The 26,034-nt window shown below is 46.7% G+C and overlaps 1 protein-coding gene across 1 annotated transcript; it reads right to left on the reverse strand.

The window, feature by feature from the left end:
- Positions 1 to 7,337: 7,337 nt before the first annotated feature.
- LOC149327894 (neprilysin-1-like) lies at positions 7,338 to 16,454 on the reverse strand. The gene is made up of 3 exons (XM_089564992.1): positions 16,002 to 16,454; positions 12,889 to 13,008; positions 7,338 to 7,679 (listed from the first exon to the last, which is right to left on the reverse strand). Exons 1-3 carry the CDS (start codon positions 16,275 to 16,277, stop codon positions 7,338 to 7,340), a joined length of 738 nt encoding a protein of 245 aa, XP_089421118.1. The 5' UTR covers positions 16,278 to 16,454.
- Between the last annotated feature and the right edge of the window lie 9,580 nt (positions 16,455 to 26,034).

Below are 26,034 nucleotides of genomic sequence, written 5' to 3' on the forward strand. Positions count from 1 at the left end.
CTATACGGACGACCATTCAAGGTTGTGAGCGATCACCATGCTCTCTGCTGGCTGGCCAATTTGAAAGATCCCTCCGGCCGCCTTGCTCGATGGAGCCTGCGTCTTCAAGAATTCGATATACCTGTAGTCTATAAATCTGGCCGCAAACATTCCGATGCAGACTGCCTATCGCGAGCCCCCGTAGACGCAGCACCGGAAGAAGAAGACGACGATGCTTTCCTAGGACCGGTAAGCGCCAGCAGTTTCGCGCAGCAGCAGCGCTCGGATCCTGAGTTGCAAAGCCTAGTTGATTATTTGAAAGGCAAGACCACATCGCCTCCCCGGGAGTTCAAGCGCCAACTGTCGTCCTTCGTCCTTCACAATAATGTCCTCCTGAAGAAGAACTTCGCGCCCAACAGGACAGTACATCTTCTTGTCGTGCCCAAGAATCTTAGGCAAGAAATTATGCAGGCATGTCATGATGAGCCGACTGCAGGGCATCTCGGGATTGCTCGCACGTTGCACCGCATCCAGGAGAAGTACTATTGGCCGCGGCTAGCTACCGACGTTTCCCATTACGTGAAAACGTGCCGTGAGTGTCAGCGACGCAAAATGCCTCCGACTAGACCAGCCGGACTCCTCAACCCCATACCACCTGCAACTAAGCCCTTTCAGCAAATAGGAATGGACCTCCTCGGCCCCTTTCCGACTTCATCATCAGGTAACAAGTGGATCATCGTGGCCACCGACTACATGACCCGATACGCCGAAGCAAAAGCGTTGCCTAATGGTACCGCAACAGAAGTCGCAAAATTTTTTGTCGAGCAAATTCTCCTGCGACACGGCGCCCCCGAAGTGCTCATCACAGACAGAGGGACGGCATTTACAGCGGAGCTGACGCAAGCCATTTTAAACTACAGCCAGACAAGCCATCGGAGGACAACTGCCTATCATCCACAAACCAACGGACTCACAGAGCGTCTGAACAAGACCATCGCAGACATGCTCTCCATGTACATCGACGCCGAACACAAGACGTGGGACTCCATTCTGCCCTACGTGATCTTCGCGTACGATACTGCCGTCCAGGAGACAACCAGGTTTACCCCATTCCAGCTGGTATACGGCAGGAAGCCCGCGACAACACTCGACGCAATGCTCCCGCACGTTTCTGACGAAGACAACCTCGACGTCGCCGCCTACCTTCACCGCGCCGAGGAAGCCCGAAGACTTGCGCGGCTTCGCATTCAAGACCAGCAGCACACCGACGCCCGACGCTACAATCTGCGTCGACGAGACACGCATTACAAGCCAGGTGATCGTGTTTGGATATGGACGCCAGTTCGCCGCCGTGGATTGAGTGAAAAGTTGCTGCGACGCTACTTTGGCCCGTACAAGGTTCTCCGTCGCATCGGTGACCTCGACTACGAAGTCATCCCCGACGGCACGACAGTATCTCAGCGACGCCGCACACGCCCGGAAGTCGTACATGTCGTACACCTGAAGCCATATTATGAACGCTAAAGGACTGGAAGTTTTCATTGTCCGTGTTTCTTCTCATTTTAAAGCATCGAGACGATGCTTCTTTGGAAGGGGGGTAATGCCACGTATTATTGCAGTGTGTGTTCGTTCACGCTCAAGGCAGCAGGAAAGGGTCGTTATCACTTTTGTTCGTGGCGGGAGAAGCGACCAGACTAATCTCGATTGTTCGCAGCCATGAAAGGCTGCATCTAGGCTTTTCCAGATTACCGTAGATGATCTTGACCTGTTATCTGGAAGTTTCCTTGCCGGCTTTAAATTGAGCGATGCCGCGAGCGGCGGACATTCGTAGATCGACGACCGACGAGCACGTCTGTCGCTTACGCCGCCGCCGAGTGATTCAGTTCTTTTTCGGGCGCAAGTCAGCCCAAATAAAGAGCGTCGTTTGCAAGTATTTCTGGTGTCTTCCTGACCACTGGACTGCCGTCACTACAACGTGACAATATAAAGTATGCAGACTTTATATAGGAAATCCTATAGACTAGTCTGTAGGCATTATAAATCCTACAGAGAGCCTATAGGTGATGTATAGATTGATGGTCATACACTTTTAGTATAGGATTTTTCTATAGATAGTCCACAGACTATAGATAGACACAAGGAAATGTCTATAGGAAGGCAATAGAGTCTATAAGAAGTGTGCAGACAGTTTATGGACCATTTTTATAAGCATTGAATGGGAGTAGGGTGGAACCTTCTTATTCGTCTGTGGTGTAGATCCATGATCAGCGCCAACCGGTGTTCGGTTTCGGTTTTCGGTTTTGTGGGGTTTAACGTCCCAAAGCGACTAAGGCTATGAGAGACGCCGTAGTGGAGGGCTCCGGAAATTTCGACCACCTGGGGTTCTTTAACGTGCACTAACATCGCACAGTACACGGGCCTCTAGAATTTCTCCTCCAAAGAAATTCTAGCCGCCGCGGCCGGGATCGAACCCGCGTCTTTTGGGTCAGCAGCCGAGCACCATAGCCACTGAGCCACCGCGGCGGCCCAACCGGTCTTCGGTTTTGCTTTGCCTTCACAATCTTGGCTAACGTTCAAATAAAACATTCGACACAGGTCTGTCTAGTAAGGAAATGAATTTGAGTTATAAAGAACAGCATTAAAAAAACTAAAAAAAAATACACACGAAAAAACACGATGTTTCTAAACCTACTAGGGTTCCGTAATCAGGTACGACTGCGTGCGAGCTGCAGCTCGCCCTTTTTTAAGCCTTCAGTTAGACATCCTCACAGCGGTTTACATTGCACAATGCCTGCTGAATATGCCATGACTCAAGAGGAAGCTTTCTGGGCAGGCGCGGCTCAGTGTCCAGCACAATAGTTCCCTCGAAGTCAATCTCGTGGTCACATGCCTGGCACTGTTCCGCCACCGCGCTAGGTTCGCTGTTCATTTCTTTGGCATCCACTTTGTGTTGCTTCATTCTTTCGGCGAAGTTCTTGGTTTCGCCTATGCACGACGTCGAGCACATCGAGCAGGGGATCTTGTATACTTGGGCAGGCTTATTCTTTTTGTTTTGCTGTCGGCAGTTTGAACAGGAACGCTTTCCTCCACTGTAGTTTCACATAAATGGAAGGCGCTCGGAAATTGGAACCGAACATGAAACTGCTTCTTTTCACATTTTTCAAATGCAAAAAGCTTACAAGACGCCACATTTTGGAACGAGACACCTAACGATCCAGAAAGGCAGCGCTTAGAATGGTTGCCACCTCATGTCCGCTGGCGAAAATCGCTGCTACTCTTCGACGCCCTCAACACTGAAAATGTAACCATTTAGGCAATCTCCTTGTGCGCTATGGCATCTCCATGTCCTATGCTATCATTACAGTGAGTACAATCGCTTGCTTTGTATGCATCGCAAGGAATTCCTAAAACACAGGAAAAGAAACAACCGATTAGGGCTGCCGAGGTTTTGTTCTCATCGCTGTTCCGTAATAACGTGACGAAAATTCAGGAACCACAACGGTCGAGCATTTTTTCATCCTGCTCACTGCCTGTAGAGCTTTTCGATACTCATGTGGCGTAAATACACGGAAAAAATTTATTCTCTGGGGAAACTCACCATACCTCCAGTTGTCCCCATTAACGTAAAGATCCACGACTCTACTACCACATACAAAATTCAGCCATATGCAACAATAACCTTCTCAGATACTTAGCGACCGCTTTCGTCTCTACGCATCCGGGGTTCAATGCAAGTCGCCGTGCACTGAAGAGGGACTATCCTTAAGTGCAAGCGCGTCAGTGGCACCAAAGAAAAATTCAATACTGCTGATCGTTACACACGGCGATGATAATCTGGCCTTTTGTATCCGTGCAAGTTCACGTGAAGACACAGTGAATGAACGAAGGGCAGGGCCGTCGGTGTCGAGAAAACTGATACATCGCACACACACCACCATGTCGGACCGGCGAAACGGCTCTGCCAGCATTTGTATTTACACTGAATGGCCACTCGTTGCTTCCTCACGTATCACTGCCTCGAGTGAGACGTTCAGTGCAGCATGTTGTAGCCGAGGTCGATGATGTCCAGTCACTTCTATCATGGCAAGCGCACGTAAAGGAGCGGGCGGTAAGTTGGCGGCTGCGGGTAGGCCGACGCGTCACACACTGTCATGTTGCCTCGGCAGATCTAGACTGGCTAGGTCTCTCGCGGACTGCCGTCGCAGGCAATGAAACATCAAGCGTTCTGAGAACACACGCTGCTGGCTTCACACGCACGGTCTGTGCAGCACATTGCTGCGCAAGGCGGCGGCGATCCGATGTCTTGTATCGTGACAGACGTGCGTGAAGTAGCAAGAGCACGCGTATATTAACGCGTCGGCGTGTGTTTTTAGCTCCGAGACAGAGTACTGTCGCTTTCTGCTGCGCGCGCTTGTCAGCCTTCAACTCCTACGAATAAATTTCTACGAGCTTGTGCGTTCTGAGAAATGCTCCGTGTAATCTCAGCATAACAATAAACATTTTGCCGCGTTTCGCGGAAGACAAGGAAACTTTCGCTGACCGCAGACGCCAAGATTTCATCCAGCCGCCGAAAAATTAAGAGTGGAGGGGGGAGCATACGGTGATAGCGCCGGCGACGATGCCTGTTATCACGTTTGACGCCGTCGTGCGTCACCAACGAAGGCGGAGACAACGATGGCACCGTCGCTATTTTCCCGACCAGGGACCATATTCTGCAATGATTGATTTACATTCCATTCTGTTTGGACCTTTCCTATTGGTTGCTGCTCCCATTGCCGCAGGACATAAGAGCAGACATCATGCTGGTCGTGGAAGTAGCATCCCCGTGATGCCGTTTCCTTGCAGTATCCGTCCCGAGCCCATGTCGCAGTGGCCGACCAGCGCCGACGCCCACGAGTGACAAAGCATGAAGACACATTGGACACGCCTGACTAGCTTTATCACCGTTGTCTTAGTCTCGGCAAAGACACTGCGAGTCGTTTGTGCGAGGAATTGGCGTACCGGAGTCTGCGTATCCGCGTTTACATGAATGCGACAGAATGCGTCTTCACTCGAGTTTTAGAAAGAGCCGGTTTTGAGAAGGAAATGCTCGGCTCGGCCTCTACTCTCTTCCTTGACGTTTTTGCATATTATCTAAAAAAAAATGGACTGGGGTCGACTTCTGTCACATTCATGTAAACGACACTCGTGACTCAGCGGGGCTGGATGCGGCAGCACGAGGCTGTCTAGCGGCAGCGCAGCGTTCAGACCGGCTTAGTCTGATTAGCCGTTCGCTTTCCTACCTGCTATTGCTTTCGCCACACAGACGTCACGGCGAAATGAAATGAGTCGTTACAGAATGTGGCCCCCGTTTGAAGATGGGTGGGGGGTGTAATTATTTTGTCTGCAGAAGCTATAACGAGATTTCTTCAACCGCACCTAGCAGCTGGTGCATGCGCAGGCTACCCTTCAGTTTCACTATTGCAACATGCATTTTAAAGTCACTATGGTAACTTTGTTAATTAGCCGCCTCGTTGTACAGCATCGGTGCTTCAAATGGCTCCTGCGCTCTGCAAGCTAACTGCAAAATAGAATAAATGCTAATGTGAGCCATTGCTTTATAAAATTTTGGCGCAGCGAAATAAAAAGCACCATTTATTTCACCAGGTGGGCGTTTTGACGAAGATGTGCCACCTCGAGAAGAAGAAGAAGAAGACGCAGTGCACACGGATGGGTGCATTACCCACGACCCCCATCTCTACCCTGCCCGTTTTGCGTCGAACCAATAAAATGAACAACGTGGACAACTCAATCCAATTGTTGTGATTAAAAATTAATAGTTTGGCTTTTCCTAAGTATGCTTCTCCGGCCGCAAAAGACGTCTTTATGGTTGAGAATATTTAATTTGAAAATATTCCCGTCGAAATATTTGCCCCACGTCCATGACGAAAAGTATCGGCTGCCACCGTTTCGAAGTGCATGGCAGTAGGGCCTATAGCCTTCCGTAAGCTCGCTGTGACACATGAATTTTACTTGCGAAGTCGGCCGCAGATGGCGACGCCTGTATTTTGTTTTTTGGTGCTTTCTAGCTTATGAAAACTATATATTCCTTGAGCCTATCCGATCCATACATGCAGACTAATTTGTTCCCGGTGTTCTTTAATGAACCAGCCGACCTTCGTGGAACAAGCCCATTCCAATATAGGAATTGCACCAATATCGCCAATGACGAATCACACTCATCCGGCCCGATATAGGGTTGCTCCAATCACCACACACTAGTTACTATCAGAAATTCAATTTTCTACACAAGAGGGTGGTAGTTGCCGATGTAGCACGTTTTACGCCTCGCAACGGTCGTTCTCGCAAAACTTTTGCGGTATTTGGCTGTTGAAAAGACACTGAGGACCGCTGCGGCCGATATTTGTTCCGAGCTGAAATGGATTTTTCGGCTGACTCTATTCGTGATTGTCCGCCCGCAGAAGACGCAGTGATCGTTGAGATCACGACGTGAAAAATGGACAAAATCACGACATTTATTTTCGCGTAGCTAGCTACTATATTCCGCCGGATGTTTTTTTTCCTTGCACGTCAAGACTGTGCGAAAACTCAGTGATCACCGTTTGGAAGTGAATAGAGGCGCAAATTAGCCCCAGGTATCCGCGACAAAAAACTGCGTTAGCGCCACTTCTGTCTGCTTGCAAAAGTGTTACGCAACCGCCATACCTTTATTTTGTTGGTTCACCTTTTCTACTTTATAACAGCTTCTATTTCAATAAGCGTAGCCTCTTACTCCTAACAACGCAGTAACCTATTGATACAGTACAACATTAGTTTCTCATCATTGTTTGTTTAGTGTCCCACAGTTGGAAGCGAGCGTAGTAGAACGCTCCGTATTAATTTCTCCGTATTGGGGTTCTTTCCCTTCCACGTAGTCTGTCAAAAATGTACAGCCCAATGGGTTTTCTTCCAAGCTGTGTAGCGGGTCTCTTAAGCACATTTGATGGTCCTATGCTTGGGAGGGTTGTGAACTCAAGTTCCTCCCACCTTCATGAGATTAGCGTCCCAGAGTACGCAAAAGGAACCATGCTTCAGGGCTCAGAAGCAGACCCCCTGGGCTGTATACTTTTGACAAAGACTGTACCTCGCATAGCAGACGGGTGCTTGTTAATAGGCCTGCGCTCTTGAGCCGCAACGGCAAGCAACGGCAGTTCCCGGTCAATACGAAACAACATGTCGCCTAATAAACGACGACTACTCATCGTCTCCCGTATTTTTCTTTACAAATTCCAAACAACATCGGAAACGAGACACCGGTCGATGGTCGGCTCCATGGTCGGCAGGGACACAAAGCGTGCGGTGTCCTCTATACGCAAAGGTCACAACCAGGGGGAGCACTTGGAGTCCGCGTTCATGCGCGCTCTGGCGCCGCAATTGAAAGCCTTCGAGAACTGCGGTATGTTCATCGCGGGGATGATGCAGCGGGAGCGGGCACCTTCGAGGCTCTCCGTCGGCGTGATGTCGTCAAACTTGCACTTTGTCATGCAGCGACCAACGAAAACGAGCTGCTCCGCAGTCAAGTTCACGCCGGGCAGCGTCCAGCTCCGCTCATCGTCGGGCAGGAGCCAGAACAGTTTGTCTAATAAACTGGCTCCCGCTAAGTCTGCCACGTCCTCTAAGTCGGACAACCGGCTCCCGTACTCACGAACCGGCAGTCCTGCCTGCAAAGAATGTGGTGGCCCATGTCCAACATATTTCGACGAAATTTTTCAATGTTAGAAAATTGTAAGGCACTGCTATAGAATTATTGAAGTTATTGAACCATTCCTCCGATGTCTAGCAAAATCTTTCTTTCTTTAAGTTTATCCATGGCTCGCATGGAGCAGTCAAAAGTGGCATAGAAAACCAATGGGGAACGCTTGTGACGATCGCAAAAAATGTTAATAGCATAGGAAAAGAATGCAAGCCTGAGGACGGGAGATCTGCGTATATGTTGGTTGTTATAGTTAAATCTTATAATATATGAAAAAATTGTGCTGGTAAACTCTTTCCCGTTCAAAAATACTTTCGTCCAGAAATGTTGGGTATGGTGTGAGAAAAGATACCGGTAGAGCACTCAGTCTCATGCATGCCTCGTATTGGCGCTATCTTGAGCGACAATGAACGGCCCGGATGTGCTCGGAACGAATCTTCCTCTTAAGTAGGTTCAAAGCGCGAAGAAATGGAATCTGGGGGATTTTTTTAAAACAGAAAAAAATCCACCACAACTTTTGCATTGCGGTAATGCGATATCCAGTGACAACTGGTATGGTGCGAAATGTGTACTTATTAACTCTGGACAGGGAGGCGTATGTGCGCCAATTATGCCACTATAGAATAGTTCATACCGCTACCGCTCATCGTGTACCGCGAACAGCCACTCCGCATGCGCAGATCACCCTGCGATCTAGATGGCGCCACGTTCCCGTCAACAGCACGCGCACCTTGAGCGTCGGAACCAATCAGTGCGTGCGTAGTAGCGTGTCCCGTACGCAGTAAGAATTAGCGGCAGCGGTACGCGCTACGGCATAAGTAGAGAGTTAAAGCATAACGCGATGCGCTACCGTAAACTGCTTCTGCGGGGTGCCACTGCCCATGCGTAGAACGCCATGTGGGCGCAAGATGACTCCATATTCCCGTCAGCTGCGTTTGAGCCTGCCGCGTCAGAGCCAATCAGCGCGTATCTACTGGTGCCCCAAGGAAGCGGATCACGGTAGTGAATTAAAGATCGCTCTAGTATCTATTAGCGTATTGATTAGGGTCGCGGCCGCATAAAGCGCTCTAGAGAATATCTTTTACGACAGCGTTGGAGCTAGCAGGTGCAATAACCAGTCATGTGGATTAGGGAGAGAGGCATGGGAATGAAGTGGGAGGGGACAGCCTCAAACAGAATAGAAACTAAACTACGAGGGGGTACCCAAAAGAAACCGGACTTATTTTTGTTCGAATTTATTTGTTCACATTTTAAGCACAGACCTTCAATCTCCTTCAAAATATTCCCCACTTGCAATGATACGCTTGTCGAATCTTTCATTCCATTTTTCAAAACATTGTTTAAATTCATCTTTTGTGATGCTTGACAGTGCCTCCGTCGTTTTTTTCTTCACCTCAGCAACATCAGCGAAACGCTTTTCATTCACCTATTTTTTCATTCTAGGAAACAAAAAAAGTAGCACGGGGCAAGGTCGGGAGAGTATGAGGGTTGAGGAATAGGGGTCATGCCATTTTTGGTCCAAAATTGTCGTAGGGACAGGACTGTATGAGCAGGGGCATTGCCATGATGGAAAAACCAGTCACTCGACCGCCACAAATCTGGCCGCTTCCACAGCACACTGTTGCCCAATCTTTTCAAAACATCCAAGTAGAAAGCCTGGCTAACTGTCTGACCCTGCGGAACAAATTCTCAATGGACGACTCCTCTAACGTCGAAAAAACAAATAAGCATTGTTTTGAGGTTTGGTTTCACCTGACGAGATTTCTTGAGGCGAGGTGAATTTGAAGTTTTCCATTGGCATGATTGTTGCTTTGATTCAGGATTCGATTCAGGAACACTTGAGTTGTCCCCATAGCATCGTTCTTTACGTCTTTCTTAATATTTCAAGAGTTTCCATTCAACTTTTTCCCAGCAAAAATCAGAATTTCACCGGCGCACGCTGTTCACGAAAATCAGCCATTGCAAAAACGACACTCACACAAAACAGTCGTCACTCTAAAACTCTGCCTAAACTAGTCTGACCTCCTTCAACGACGGCACTCGGCTTACTGACTCTGGAATGTTTGTTCTATGCGCTCCTAGTGGCAAAACGCGGCATCACAGAAGCTTTGCCGACCAAAAAATTTAGTCCGGTTTCTTTTGGGTACCCCCTCGTAGTTCCGAAAACTGCTCAGTGGAAGACATTGTTTTCTTGAACAAAAGTAGGCCACTTACGAATTCCGTACAGGCGTTTGAGCCTGACTGAACGCACTTAGCAGAAATGCCCGTTAACTTTACCCTTAAATGTTCACCGACTCCCCTCAAACAACCCGTCGGTAAATCCAATACCCCACCTACACCCGAGTCATGAACATGCAGAAGACCAAAGTAATGTTCAACACTCTCGCAAGGAAACAGCAGTTCGCAATTGGTAGCGAGGTGCTGGAAGTAGTATGGGAATGTGTCTACTTAGGGCAGGTAGTGACCCGTGATCCGGATCATGACAGGGAAATAACTAGAAGAATAAGAATAGGGTGGAGCGCATACGGCAGGCTCTCTCAGATCATAAATGGCAGTTTACCGATATCACTCAAGAGAAAAGTATGCAACAGCTTTATCTTACCGGTGCTCATCTATGGGGCAGAAAAGTGGAGGATAGAGAAAAGGGTGCCGCTTAAGTTAAGTACAGTACAGCGGGCTACCGAAGAAAGAAGATCAACATTAAGAGACCGTAAGCGAGCAGAGTCGGTCAGGGATCAAACACGGGTTAATGACATCCTAGACGATCATGAGGAATAAATGGGTTTGGGAAGGGCATGTAATGCGAAGGCGAGATAACCGCTGGTCCTTCAGTGTAACGGAGTGGATTCCAAGAGAAGGCAAGCGTTTCTAGAAGGGGCGGCAGAAAGTTAGATGGGCGGATGAGATTAAGAAATTTGCGGCAATACGGTGGCCACAACTGTCGAAGGACAGGGTTAATTGGAAGGACTTAGACGAGGCCTTTGCCCTGCATTGTGCGTAGTCAGGTTTATGATAATGATGATTCCGTGCTTGCGCATTCATGCGTTAACGTTGTGCTACGCATACGCAGAAAACCCATGTAATGTGGTTAACGCAGAATGTAATGAACTAAATTGTAAGGGTGGCATACGCTCGTTTTGAAAGAAGGAGACGACCCATAACCTAGGCGAGACATGCCTCCAACCAGGTGAGGTAGAGGGGCGAAAATATTCTGACAAATTTGCTACTGCCAAAACATGTTTCGGTTGTGTTGGTTCTCATTGCTGTTCTATCATCCTCAATCTCAGCGAATCTCTCTAAATATTACTTTGCCCTGGCTGCATCCACTCTATCTAAAGATATAATCTATGTCACTTTTCGCCCTGCTAGGTATTCCTTTTGCTAGAATCAACTATGTCCCTCCAATAAGACATTGGTTATCCCTTCTGCCAAGTAACACGTTGCTCTTCTGTAATAAGATAGCAAACTACTCATTGGCATCCACCCAGGCGCAGCCATACGGCTTACGGGATAATGCAAGAAACATTTGACCTACACTGCTTCCAATTTGACCGTGGTAGAGCGACTCATTGGGTAGAGTTTGTAGGAGAGGTGGTCCCGTGTTTGAACCCCGTACCACGAAGAATTCTTTTTTAACTATGAAGTTTCTGTGGCGGCTGTATAGCTTCCCTTTCTAGCCGTATGGCTGCGCCTGGGTTAATGCCAATAAGCAATTTTCTCCTTTATTACAAATTTACTCCACATTGGTCGATTCCCCTAGAACATTTTACACACACTTACTCCTCTTCGCCTTCTTACTTTAGGTCTCTTTTCGAATATAATCACCTCGGGTTTCTTATTTCCCGCGCGTTTCCCAGTTGTTGTTGTATCTCAAGTTAACATTATCATGTCCTCGTCAGGCCCCATGTAAATTATAATGTTAATCTGTATTTTGCATTTTTAAAACACATCAGTACGGGAGCATAACAGATACGTAAGACAAAGAGTGCTAATTGTATTCCACTGCAGTCAGCTTTTCAATACTCGCGCAGCAACAGGGTTGCTCCGAGCAGCCTTCCAATTTGATTGCTTTGTCCTAATCAGCTTCCAGCGTCCAAAGATCGAGTTAACCTCAAAATTTCTCGAGTTCTTCCAAGGAACATGTGCAGTTTTATTGTGTATGTATTCGACGATAAGATACATGCGCATTTTTGCAATGTGAAGTTGACTATGAGCGCATTTTTTCACATATTTTAATACTGAACTATTAAAATCAATATATCCGGAGATACTTTCTCCAAGCCCTCGTAGATCTATGCTATTTATTGCCAAAAACGCACCCCATTGACATTATACGGCAGTCTTAACTAGTCGGTGCGACCGCAGGACAAACTTTAAATCCAAGATTCTTCAACATATCGGAACATTAAACCATTCCAGTCACTATGTTCACAACAGTTTTACAAAATTCGACAGCTGGGTCACAATTATAACTGATGGCCAAAAAACCTGGACTTCATGAGTTTTGAAATATTGTGCTATGTTTTTCAAGGCGCAGAGATTTGTAGTACAAATCAGGAAAAAAAAGCCACAGAGAAAAAAAAAACATGCTGGGCCTTCGGTTGCAAAATATGTTGAGTACCTGTATACGAACATTAATACGCGAAAATATAATTTTATTAATACTGGGAGGCCATACTTTTGCTGAGATCTAAACAGGATATTGTTTTCCATAGCACACTACGTGGCCCTCGGTCTTTTTAATGCATTTGTTCTCCCTCAGAAATAGTCTCTCATATGTGATAGAGATTTTCCGAATGTAAAAAAGGTTGGTTTGGTTTGGTTTATTGCAGCTTAACGTCCCAAAGTGACTCAGGCTATGAGGGACGCCGTAGTGAAGGGCTCCGGAAATTTCGACCACCTGGGGTTCTTTACCATGCACTGACATCGCACACTACACGGGCCTCTAGAATTTCGCCTTCATCGAAATTCAGCCGCCGCGGCCGGGATCAAACCCGCGTCTTTCGGGCCAGCAGCCGAGCGCCGTAACCACTCGGCCACCGCGCCGTGGCGAATGTAAAAAAGGACGCAGCCGATGTGCCAATTTACATTTGTGATGTGGAACAGAATAGAGCGGTTTGCGCCCACTGAAAATGCACCTCGATTCTAGCGCCTTGTCCCGCATGGTGCAACGTTACCTTTTTACGCTGTCGTTCCAGGCAGAGCACGACGTCGTCGAACCTCTTCTTGGTCTTGTCAGAGTAGCACTGATAGAGTCCTTTAACGTCGTAGGCCTTCATGATCTCGTGGCCCAGTGCCTGCAGTCGACACATGCTGGCGTTGAGCGAACTCGCTCTCCGCAGTTCATTACGGTAGGGCTGTCCAGACACCCTTTTCTCAAGCGTTTCACCCGTTAAAATTCGAGCATCAAGAATCTTGTCTCTTGTACCCATTAAAACACAGGCTGGTCCACGGCAGTACTCGGGATGGAACACAGTACCTGTCGCGTGCGAAACTGATGCTCCAACTTAGGTCACCGTCGAAGGTACGATACGAGCTCCCTCAGCTGACCTATTTGAATTTCTGAGCTTGGCTCCCACGCACCCTTATTTCCAGCTCCTGCAGCCGAAATTCAGAGATTCGCATGGATTCTCCCCATGATAGCTGGTGTTCTTCGGGGGTTCCCAAACTACGTCCCGGGGTCGGAATCTAGCAGTGGAGTGATTCCGCCCTGAACAATGTAGCATTGGAAGACGAGGAGTGAAGCTTCTTTTTCCTTGCTTCGTTCCTCGTCTGCCAGCGCTACAGTGTTCAGGATGTCGAACCAACTTGCCCAGCAACACACCCTGCTCGAGTGATTCCGACCGGTCCGCGACGGGAAACAACCCCTATAACTACGTCCGGCAACCGGTTCGCCACGAATACGACGCCTGCTGTCACGCAGGCATTGCATCGGGGATCTAATGGATGATCCCTCCCGATTTGTGCGTGGCCATGTTAGCCGAGCTGTGTCCGTGTTTTAGTTCACTCAATTGTACGCATCGCACATGCAACCGTGAACCGAGTGCTGTCAACTCCCAACGGCTGACGCTTGGCGGTCTCAACCTAGGTGAGGAAGGGAGAGAATGAGCGTTTTCGCTGCATAAGTGGGGGATCATAACAAATTCTTGGCCAATCGTGAAATATCTTTCGCGAACATGCTGCCAGTCTTAAGAACTATCGGCATGACGACAGGATTAAAGGGTTCGTGTTCGCCAACCGCCTCAAGCTGGATCTTTACATGTAGTCAACAACGAGGGCGCACGGCAATGTCTTGAATTGCCAAGGTCGAATTTATGTAAACGCTCAGTCGTCGACGGGGTGACCTTGCACAGCCCAATGCTTGAACCGCACGCTTGTTTCGGGTCCATGTAAACGAAGCTGTAACATTACGAACAAACGAGTAAGACGGCGTGATTGTTAGTCCCAGCGACCTTTTGCGGCGCTTGCTTGTCCTCCGCAGTGTGCTGGGTGTTTTTGTATTTGAATTTTTATTCCAATGTATATGCATTACTATGTAATTAAGCATAATCGTGCTGATTGCTTTGCCCTGTGATTGTGGCGTACTGCCCTAAGCACTGACGTCAAAAATAAAACAAACACTTATTTATATCTGAAGCTGCTCATTATTCAGTAACATATTACATTCAGTTTCATTTTATAACTGCTTGCTTTTCTGGCTTTCGTACCCTTGACAAAACTACAATGAGCACCTCAAGCCCAAAAGTTTGGAGACCCTCTATCTACTTCACGTGTTCGCAAAACTTCGCGAATAATAAAAGGGCTTAAATATCCGTCCTTCCATGGAATTCATCCTAATGACTCCACCCTGGGAAGGGCTTGTTACCAATTTATTTTCCTAGGAGAAGCCCATGCGAATGTGCCGACACCTCTTCAGTCTAAAAAGAGCCAAAACGCGTAGCAGCGTTTAGACTAAAAATAAAGTGACATCATTATACCTTTTTGTGCCTGTAGATTTTGAAAGTACTTCCACGGAGACAAATTGCGTCCCTGCCACACTGTTTTGAAAAAAAGGTGTTCATTTAAACAGCCTACAAATGAAGCTGTTGGCACAGAGCTAGCTACTTTAGTGGCGTCGCCATGTGGTTGGACTACGCTCATATAAGAATGATCTATGACAGTCTATAGACTTCTTATAGACTCTATTTCCTTCATATAGATATTTCTTTTTGTCTGTTCATAGTCAATAGACTGTCTATAGACAAAGATCTACTAAAAGTATATGGCCATAAATCTACTGATTGCCTATAGACTGTCTATCGGATCTTTACTGGCTACAGACTGTTCTCTAGGATTTGTCTATAGAAAGTGTATAGACTTTATAGACAGAAGTCTATGGACAGTTTTAAGTTTGTCTGAAAAAATTTAAGGGTGTTATTTGGCGCATGGCTACTTCGACATAGGCGAGGCCTTGCCGGCTTCTTCAGCTCACAGCACTGGGTGAGGCATTCAGTGGCGACCACAGTGCACCTGTAACCCAGTGAGCCCGCCAAGAGTTGACTGAGTGGACCCATTCTGACCTGCTAAAGAGTGACTCTCCGTGAATCAAGGGGCTTTAGAAGCCGGGCCAGGTTAGAAAGAGGCCTCTTCTGACGCTGACACTCGCGGAAGGCTCGAAGATATCGGATGAGTACTGTATCAAGTCCGGGGCACTGTGAGTTTTGGCGTAGAGTTGCCAGCGTGCCCTAAAACATATATGTCTGGAAGAAAACTCGTCCTAGCACCTATGAAGAACTTCGTCCTGAAGCACCGTAAGCACTACTGGCACATACGTGTGCGGCCTTAAATAAACGGAACGCGCTGCCGAAGTGTAAACTGCGTTCAGTGCCACCTAGCTGGGTTTGAAGGAAACTGAAATGCAAAGCGACTATAGGCGCCCCTCCTGCAGGTGGGAACCTGACGCTGCTCCTCATGCCTTGCATACGCCCGTGGTCAGTGTGGCGCTTTTGCGCACCTGCTCGACCCAACATGTAATGTGACAACCACTTGCCCATCTTCAAGCTGTCGTATCGAACGTCTGAACATGTGACAGATACGTTCGCGACGTATGTTTCCCAGTCCCATATAATCCTAGCAGAGAGCTGTGTCATAAGTTACTTTCTGCTACAACTGCTCCTACCCCAATATCGCCAGCTTCTAACCTCTTCAGTGCTCTCGCACCAAAACCCTCGATCTCAGATTTCGCCGATGTTTGTCTGAAGCCTGCTTGTCTGATTCATGTAGCGCGCCACTAAGCTGTCCGGGTACTCACGTCGCCCAAACTGCCCAAGGTCAACGCCGGATGGCCGTCACCGTACAAGGAAATGGGCAGCAGTGCTCCAGCGGGGATGACCACGCTGTGGTTGTGCTTTAGATAGAACGGGGCCACCCTGCTGGTGTTGAAGAGGATGTGCGTCTGGTCCGTCCACTTCAGGCGAGCCTTTCCCGACAGTGCTTTGAACCATGCGTCCAGGAAACGACCGGTTGGTGACATATCCGGGAAGACAGCTGCGTGCGCATTCAGTGGTGTCGTGAGTATCAGCAGCATGCTACAGCAGGTCGACTACCACCGTCAGTCAAACACAGAAAAACCGAAACTGAGGGCCTTCCTTAGATTAATGCTTATTGCGTTAGCATACTATGCGAAAGCCTCTTATGCAACATTTGGCAAGCTTTTAGAAGGAAAACTGCACCTATATGCACTAGTGTCACTTGGTGCTGTCTAGTATCGGCTTATGTTGAATTCAGTTAGCGGTATTCGTCGAAGGATACTTAGGAATAATTCGATGATACCAGGCGACTCGCGAATTCGAGGTGCCTCGATTTTGGTAAAAGGCATTTATTTTGCCTCCCTTTCCGGTTCACTGCTTAGAGACTGCCCGGCCTGATTGGAAGAAATACAATATTTCGCAGGTAATTTGTCGGTTAGATTTCTCAAGATTTGGAGTGCTCAACGGAAAGCGATGCATGGGTCGAAGAGACTGATTGCTTTTTCATAATTGCAAAAGCTGAAATCATTCAGCTGCAATAGTGAGGGTACAGCACAGTTGGCCTCGCATTGACTGACCGGAATGATGCACTGATTATGGCTGCCCATTCGTTCTTATTGGATCAATCGGTCGCGGGCATCCAGCCGCCTTACCTCACATTGTCATGCGATTGAGGCAGCGCATGCTTTGTTCTTTTTCTTCTCCAATGATGACAAAGTCTCAGCAATGATCCCTCATGGCGACCACTCTGTCTGATCGCTATCACCTCAGTGCCGATTAGAGCTGTCCTGATTTGTCACCCGCTTGGTTTTGGCTTCTTCTGAATAGCATTAAATCCAGGTTTGGCGCTTCCCGTTCAAAATAATTCTTTCTTTCTTCCTTTCATTCTCCCCTACCAATATCCTAATAATACTAAGAGTGCCTTCAGCAGTAGTCTCATCTTTCCTGAAGTCCGCATCAGCTTTTGGAAAGAGGCAACTTTCTTTTCAACACTTTCTCTGTGGAATACAATGCAATGTAAACTAAAACGGTTGCAACCATATTTGGCTATCTCGAGTTATGAGCAATGGAGGTATTGCTTTGCCTGGAAGCTTTTCGAAAGGGCCGGTATTATGCGTGATGTAGACAAAATATTTTGGCCCATAGCGCTGAGGGCAACCGAGTTTTCGAAATTCTAAAAACTGATATGGCGACTACTTACGATGGGCTACACGCCTCTCAATAAATAAAATTACTAACGGTAATAGTTATGACGTTCACTACTAAATATCAGTTTAAGAGTTACTAGTTAGAACGTCCCAGCTGTATTCTGATGCGCTACACAGATGACAATGCTATGGCGAAAAAAGCGCTCTTCTGACTCAGAAAGCCTGCCTTAAAAAATCGCAGAACGTCTCAGGCGGAACACCTGACTTAAATCCGCTTTCGGTATGTCTTAAAGAACATGATGCGCCAGTGACCGTTTCCCATTCATCTATGGAAACGTGGCCCAGCTCGATGTGGGTCACCGTCCGTGAGCCTCCGAGCGGAATGGATGACAGGGGAGCACCAACCGAAGAACTTGTTGACGAAGATTTGGTCCAGTCGTTCCTCGGGGCTGCACACGATCGGATTCATGAAGTGCACAACCCGCTGGACATACACGCGCTCTGTTTGCTGGAAGCCATCGTAGAGGTCCAGGAGGCGCCGGACGGTATCTCTCGCGGTGATAAACATGTCCTCCGCTCGGTTTCTCGCTCTCGTGCTCACTACTGCGTTGTGCAAAATGGAATGAAGCCCCAACGGGCTGTTGAGCAGAGAACAACAACTGTTCAACGTTGCGTAAGTGAACGAGCTCCAGCTTAAAAATATCGCATGCGAGGGAAAAGTTAATGGTAACGTTCCTCAAGCCAGTAAACCGGAGAGAGAAGAGCTTTTTAATCTTACGAGGTACGAAACTTTTCATGGCCTCCATGTATTAAAAAACGGCTGCTCGAGGTGGCAAAAATTTGGGTGTTTACGGATTGCAGCGACACCCTTAGTCACTAATATAAACTATTGCTAAGTTGGAAGCTTTGAGATTGTTGGTAAACGAACAACCGCCTCGCAAGAAAATCAAGGAAACAGATATATTAGCAAATAACAATAGGCATAACAGTCCGACAGATAAATTGAGAGGTAAAAGAAGCACAAGAAAAGGAACACTTTAAGAAGGTAATGGTAACATATGACTAAAGCTTTTATTTGGCGCCATTCTTAAACATCTGAAAAGGGGCTACTCGGATTAGTTACTTTTTGGAGCGGAGTTTTCCAAGTGGTATAATAAAGAGCGCTTGGGAGGGAGCCCTCCACCGCCGTTACGAAAGAAGCCAAGAGGTATATACCTCCAGCATTAGTTAGCTAATTACCTGAGTGTCTACCACCATCGTAATTTTAGTTATAGTAATGGATGAAAAAGAAGTCAGATCTTTAAGGCTTCTTATGAAGAAAGAAAGACATCTTATCGTTGACCAATTGGTAGAGCAGCACACGTGACCTTGGGAGGTCGTGGTTTCGATTTGCACTGGTGGCTATTCTATTGCAGTCTTCCAAGTTTTCAAGCTCTGCAGTTAAATTGCCTAATTACGCTATTTCGGAGAACGGATAGACACGCGAGTCGCTTACGATCCGTGGTGCAATCAGCAGGAGAAGGCAACGAATGAAACGAAAAATACACCACGAAACTTATTTCGTCGAAAAAACTCGCATATTGTTTTCGTGCAAAAATTTGGGCATTCTTTTTTTTCACATGCTCTATTAAGCCCATAGTTTCGCTTCTTCTTCTCTTATGTGAAGCTAAGATGATGGTGGCCTGCCCGCCTCCTATTGGCGGCCTTCCAATTTGTCCTCTTTGGGCGGACCCTTCACATCCGCATATCATACCGGCGCTGTGCCTTACTGCTAAGCGTATAGAAACTCTTTCCGGCCTCTGTTGGTACTTTGTGGCCACCAGTCTGTATGCCCCATGACTCCCGTACGTGTATTAAGTGTTTAAAAGTCATACATTTCCTAAAATGAAATAGAACTTTTGTTTAGTATTTTTCTGAGAGAACCGGATAACTATAGACAACGTTTAATTAAGCAAGTAGGTAAAAGAATTGCGTGAAGCTTTAGAGCGGTATAAATAGTTTAACAATGTGAAAATTGTACTTTATCGTCTATTACGTACTAGACGCCTCCTCAACTTGGTCGTAGACAACATCGAGCGACAATCAGATCTGTCCGAAGGCGCTTCCAAATGAACATCACGCGTCTTAAATGCATAGTTTGTTTCTTTCAAAGCTTGGAAAAGAAAATACACAAGGACTAAGCACTCTCTAATGAAAACGAGTATGTTCATATTTCGGTAATTCGGGGTTACATTTACTGAAACGAACAAAAATTTGAAATTTGAAATTTGAAACAATACCTGATAAACCAAATGGTCTATACTGGGTTAGTATAAACTGAAATGTGACATCTTTTGCTTTTGGCGACCGATAATGGTTTCCTATTTCGTTCCCGCCTCATCCAGTGCATTGCTAAACGTTATATTCGTTTTGTGAACTACACCCAGCCAGAACAACGCTACGTTACGAGCTCCTTGACTTCGCCTTTGCATGCATGCCAGAGAGGCTGAGCAGCAGCGCTGGAGCATAGAGCGTGAGGACGCACCAGATCTCAGGTAGCGGCTGGTCGCGGCAAATTCCATGACCTCTAGGACATGGTGGTAGCACGCGACTTCCTTGTCCTTTCCGAATACCACCTTTTCCGACAACGCGTAATCGATGAGGCCATCCAAAAGGCCCCAAGCCAGCATGGCGCGAAAGCCGTCCGGGCCCCAGAGGGGAGATCTCAGCAGACCTGCAAGGGCTTTGAGCACTGACTCCTGGAACTGAATCACGTCTAGGGCCTCGTACGTGCCCTTGGTGTTCTTGCTCACCGCATCGCTCCACTGGTCTGCAAATTCCAAGAGGCGAGTAATTTTTCTTCGAATCATTTCAACAACAGGAATTCTAGCCGTCCCTTAAAAAGAGGTGGTCCCGGCTATGAGCGCCCTTAACGCGTTTGACGTTTAAATGCCGCGTAGAAAGAGTGGCCGAGAAACCGCAGCCGTGGAGTTTGCATTTCATTTCATTTTCAGTTAATCTTTTTTTCAACATCAGGTGATGTTAGGTGCACAGGCAAAAACTTTTATATCACTGCAGCGACCAAGAATAATGCGAAAGGAAAACGTTCACATACTATAAGACGTCCGTGGCTGTTCTGGCGTCCATGTACTATATCGACGTCCATCGCTATTTTGACACCTAAGTGTGCTTTTCGCGTTTAATTAATGAACTAATTGCACCTCATTAACCAAATGTTTCCACGGAAACATTTTATCACACGCTGTTTGTCACAATCACACTTTCACACATTCTTCTTGAGAGAACTACCTAATCGTGCGGACAGAATTGCGGACACCTTTTGCTGACGCTACACAGCCAGATAATGCTCTCGCATTACAAAGCCAATGAGACTTGACTGACATAGTGCGCCCACTCTTTACAGCAGTGACGGCACATTACAGCAATGCGTATTATAAGTTCATACATCAGTTTAAAAAATGCGAACGAAAGAGGGTAATGGGCGCTTATAGACCATACTTCAGCTACGCTCTAGCAAAATATAGAAGCGAAGGAAACAAAACACCTAGGGAAAAATATAACACTTTTACGTCATGTTTTGAGGATAAAGAAAGAAACCAAACATATGAACAACTAAAGAATTCAAATCCAAAGAAAGTAAAATACACACATCTAAGCTAATAAATTGAGCAGCTGTTTCACAGACATTCGGGCAATATCGATGTGATTTTGTAAGAGCTGAATAATGCGTATAGGCAAGGTGAATTTTAGCATTTCTTTTCCATAATTAGTACGACACTTAGTAACTTTCGGAAACTCAGTATATGACATGTGGACTATTAAACTACGTTTTTCTAACCCCGCTAGTTCAATTAGGAATTGGATGTTTTTTGTTGCGTTTGACCTGTAACATTTCCACGATCTAAAGCGGCACGATGAAGCCAAAAGAGGAATATTTAGCTTTTTGAGTAAATCGGCAGTATGATATCGGTATGGTACTTGGCTTATGCAAGTTTTTCCACCTCTGTATATTTTCTATTATTTTCGTGACGCAAACGAGAATACCATATTTAACCAGACATGAACAGGGAGGTAAAACTAAGTGCATTAATGCATGTTGCGAAAACTGGACAATAGCGACGCATAAGATCACTGGTGCTAGACAATTTACCGGACAAGTGATCAATGTGTCCGTCACATGACATACATTCAGAGAAATGAGCTCCTTCGGTTTATAATGCGATACAACTTCGAGCAGATTATTGTCAAGCAGAAGGAGAGGAACATTTGTGTGACGTGTATGAAGTACAACTGCTTTAGTCTTATTAGTAGCTAATTTTAAAATTATTACCTGTCCAGTTGTCAATTTCTGAAATGGTGTGGTTTGTACGGCCACCTAATTCTTAGCCTTTGCTTTCGGGAGAGAACACTTTTCGTGTCATTGGTGTTATGTCACAGTGAAGAAATGTCAGCTCGGAACATCCGAATATCGCTACAGTACTCCTGCTATCGTAAGAACTCCCTGAGTCAAAGGTAAAGGCCTTAAAGAGCACATTTGTGAAGAAGACAGAGCTGTGTGAGAACGGTTGAGAAAAAGTTCAGATTAGTTCTTAATTACGGCAGGTTTTAATTTTTAAATGAGGCTCATCGCAGGCGTCGGCAAAATGCCGAGAAACTTGTTTCAAAGCCTGACACCATTAAGAGGAGTGAACTTAAACCGTTCATTATTCCGCGTTCGAAAGCCAACGCACATTTTTCGTTGCCGCAAGTAAACAGCTTCTTGCTTTGGAAATTCTTCGCAACAACATTTTCTTGGTAAGTGATGAGAAGGCACACTCCCGATCGGGTGCCCAGAAAAGCAAAAACTGGTTTTGTTCACGAACCCGAAAGTATTTTTCGCCCACACAAATGGACAGTTTATTAATTCGGCTTGTGTTGATACATGTTTTATTTGCATGAAAAACATCCCCTCAAATCCAGCTCCGTTCAACTTCGAATAAACTGCGAAGAACATGCACCTACCTGACGTGATCTGTGGTACCGTACGTAGGCCCATATCTTGAATAGCTCGAGTGTAAAATGGCTGCAGCGTGTGATTGTCAGACTTTAAAACGGCGATAACTGCGGAAAACAGCGATTCAAAGTCATCAACAGCATTGCAAAGAAAGAGCGAATGCTGCTTTTGATAAAAAAAGCAACGAGTACTTAATTTGTACTGCGTTTACATTTTACCAAGCATGCCAGCCAAATGACGGATAATAATGAAAAAAATATTATAAGGCGTGACTATTTCCGATGCTCATTCGGTCACCCAATTCATAACAAAAAAATTTACAACCACAGCTTTTATAACGCTAACTCAATATGTGCTGAGCTTTCAAGGACGCGAATGCTATCTGTGCACTATCCACTGAGCGTAAGATAGTGTTTGCATCTCTGAAATACAGACTAAAATGCTACGATTTGAATGTCATGAATTAAGCCCCAAAAGCATGTTCTGTAGTATTTCACAAAATCTTTTTCTCTTCTCGACAAGGCATTCATTCTCGCTTTTTCTATCAGAGTTGTAATTATAGGGTGATGAAAGTGTGAATTTTCAATCAGAAACTAATATCTACACTTTGATCTTCCCAACTTCCAAAAAAATCTTAGATAAGCAGCACAAGACATCCTGGAGGCGACTCCGGACGCGATCCTTCATGACTCCTTACTTAATGTCAAAACTCGATGCCGGTGATTACGACCCCGAGTGTACACTATGTGGCGAAATAGCCACTTACGATCGCATATTGAAGAAGTGCAAAGAGGAGCCGCTACTGGAATCTCTATTAGAAGTTCCTACTCTCGAGCAATGGGAGGGCGTGTTGGTCAGATCAGACCTGGGCTTACAAACCCGGGTCACTGCATGTGCTTCTGAAGCCACTGTCAGCCGTGGACTGATAGCCGCCTAGCACGGATCATCTGCGTTTTGTCTTTCCTGACGAAATAATTGTTTTGCAATCTAATTGATGGTTTTCAGTATATTTAAAAAAACTTGAACATAAGCTCGTAATTTTCTTGGCTTCAGAGCACATACAGACGAAGAAGCTAGCTTTAAGACAAAGTTTTAGTGAAGCAAGCACTTTTAGTACAGCCGCCGCGGTGGCTCACTGGTTATGGTGCTCGGCTGCTGACCCGAAAGACGTGGGTTCGATCCCAGCCGCGGTGGTTGAATTTCTTTGGAGGAGAAATTCCAGAGGCCCGTGTACTGTGCGATGTCAGTGCACGTTAAAGAACCCCAGGTGGTCGAAATTTCCGGAGCCCTCCACTACGGCGTCTCTCATAGCCTTAGTCGCTTTGGGAAGTTAAACCCCAGAAACCAAACCAAACGTAACTTTCAGTACACACAGAGAGTAGTCAAAACCTTTCAGCTTGTCTTGTGCTCTTGTAACGCGATCTTGTAAATTGGGCAAGGGAGCTATAAATAAAAAAAAATTGGGAGTGGTTTAGCTCTGGTTAAACCTGAAGGATTGCGAAAGCAACGAGGAGAGAGAGAGAGGCGATGGAGTGCGCGCGGCAGCGGCGGCGGCCCCGGAACGCTAGCCATGCGTCGCTACTGCGCATGCGCAACTGGCGAGCGCGGCGGGGGCACCTCTGAAGGCTCGTTTATAGTCCGACGTGACGCGTGCGCGCGCGAGCGCGCGGCACAGCGACGTCACGCTAGCAGAAACGGGGCACTCTACAGTCCGGCGCGCCAACGTCGCCGACGTCCACCAACGCGCGCCGGCTGCACAACGTCGAAATAGAACCTGCTCTATCTCGCGCCGACAGCAGACGCCTGCGCTACCCAGAATGCACTGCGTGTCTGACCGAGAGCCTTTGCGCGCAACGCGGGAGGCACGGTCCACAACGGGAAGCCATGGCGGAAGTAGGCAGCATGGCCGTGTATTCCGACAGCGTCATTGAGGCATTCATTGAGGCAATTAGCAGACACCCTTGTGTGTATGACACGCGAAAACTCGAATACAGGGACACGGAGCGGAAGGAAAACGCCTGGAAACGGATCGCAAGGGAAAGCGGCCTGGCTACAGGTAAAATAAGCCGTCGCTACTCGTCGTCTGTAGTGTTTACCCTTTGTTGTGGTTGCTGCAAGCCGCTTGTTTTTCTTTCGTACTGTAGTGGACGAATGCCTAAAGTTGTGGAAGCGGCTCCGAGATTGTTACACGAGAGAACAGAAGGCAATTGAGCTGTCCAAAAGGAGTGGGAGCGGATATGTTGCGAAGCGAACGTGGGAATTCGCCCAAGCTATGGAATTTTACCGGGATTGCGGCCGACCAAGAAAGTACGTATTGAACGCAACGCACTTTTATTTGTCATATTACGCGCTTGTTATTTTGTGTCAGCAGCCGTATGGTATATTATGCGATGCCCCCAAGCCTGCTGCTTGACAGTGACAGGTCAAAACACATGCAGCTTGCATGTGCAGCGTGTACTACTTGTGTGTACGGAGGTGGTGGCCGCTGGCGTGCGGCGCGGAACTTGCGTGTACAACAGCGCGCTAGCAGTGGAACTTTTTCATAACTGGTTTGCATGTGTATGTGAATGGGCTTTGTATACATAGTGCAGTGTTTTGAGATTACGTACTTTCCGCCATCCCCTCTCGGAAATCCCTACAATCTGCATTGCGCCACTCTGTCGTTTCTCCTGTCACTAATTTCCTCCGGGCGGAGCTTTTTCAGTAGATAGCAGATGCCGCAAATGACATCGCTCTTTGCCTTTGTCTTCCATTTTTGCTATTTATGTAGAACTTTACTAACAGCACCGAATGCCTCAAAGCATTCAGGCTTGCATCCGCATGGCTTGCATGATAGATGTCATGGGTTCATTAAATGACTGCGCTGAAAATGCAGTGGACGAAAATCTGTAAAAACAAAGTCTGGAGCAGATTGTCGTACCGATCATCAGCCTCTTGTTGCCAAATTTAAGCTTCGATTGAAGCAAGCTCAGAAAGCTAGCAGGCCATTCACGTACGATTTGGATCAAATTCCATCAGAATATGCACTGGAAGTGAGAAACCAATTTCAAGAATTCGATCTAGGTGAGAGGGCGCTTGAAGAGATGTGGACTGATGTTCGTGTATCTTACCGGAGGTTACTGCTGAGATAGTGCCAAAGGCAAAGAAATGCAAGAAAGCAAGATGGTTGTCTCAAGAGGCATTGCAAGTAGCCGAGGAAAGGAGGTTGGCAAAAGTTATGGGTGAAAGAGAAAGATGCAAGATTCTAAATGCTGATTTTCAGACTAGCAAGAAGAGATAATAATGCCTTCTCGAACATGCAGTGCAAAGAAGTTGACAACAGCCAATTGAGGAACTCAATGGCTCTGTATAAGATAATTAAAGATATCAAAGGAAGTGCTGCCTTTATGCAATTTACTGACATCTGTTTTCTCTTCCAGAACAACGTGTAGTTCCACTGCACGACAGACAGAGAGGCCAGTGCTTGATGAGCCCAGCACCGCAGAAGACATCTTCGCAGCAATGATGGATGGCCCCTCAGTTCATTCAACACCTGAAACAGCAGCAGAAAGCTGCGACATGCAGATAGAATTACCTGCACCTCCAGAAAGCCTTGTGAGAAGGCCCGAGGCCAAAAAACGAAAAAATGACAGTTTTGAGGATCAGCTGCTTTTGCAGCTTCAAAAAAAAAATGTC

Source organism: Amblyomma mixtum, chromosome 10 (genome assembly GCF_055824585.1).
Source record: "Amblyomma mixtum isolate Tamu chromosome 10, ASM5582458v1, whole genome shotgun sequence".
In the NCBI taxonomy this organism is placed as follows: domain Eukaryota; kingdom Metazoa; phylum Arthropoda; class Arachnida; order Ixodida; family Ixodidae; genus Amblyomma; species Amblyomma mixtum.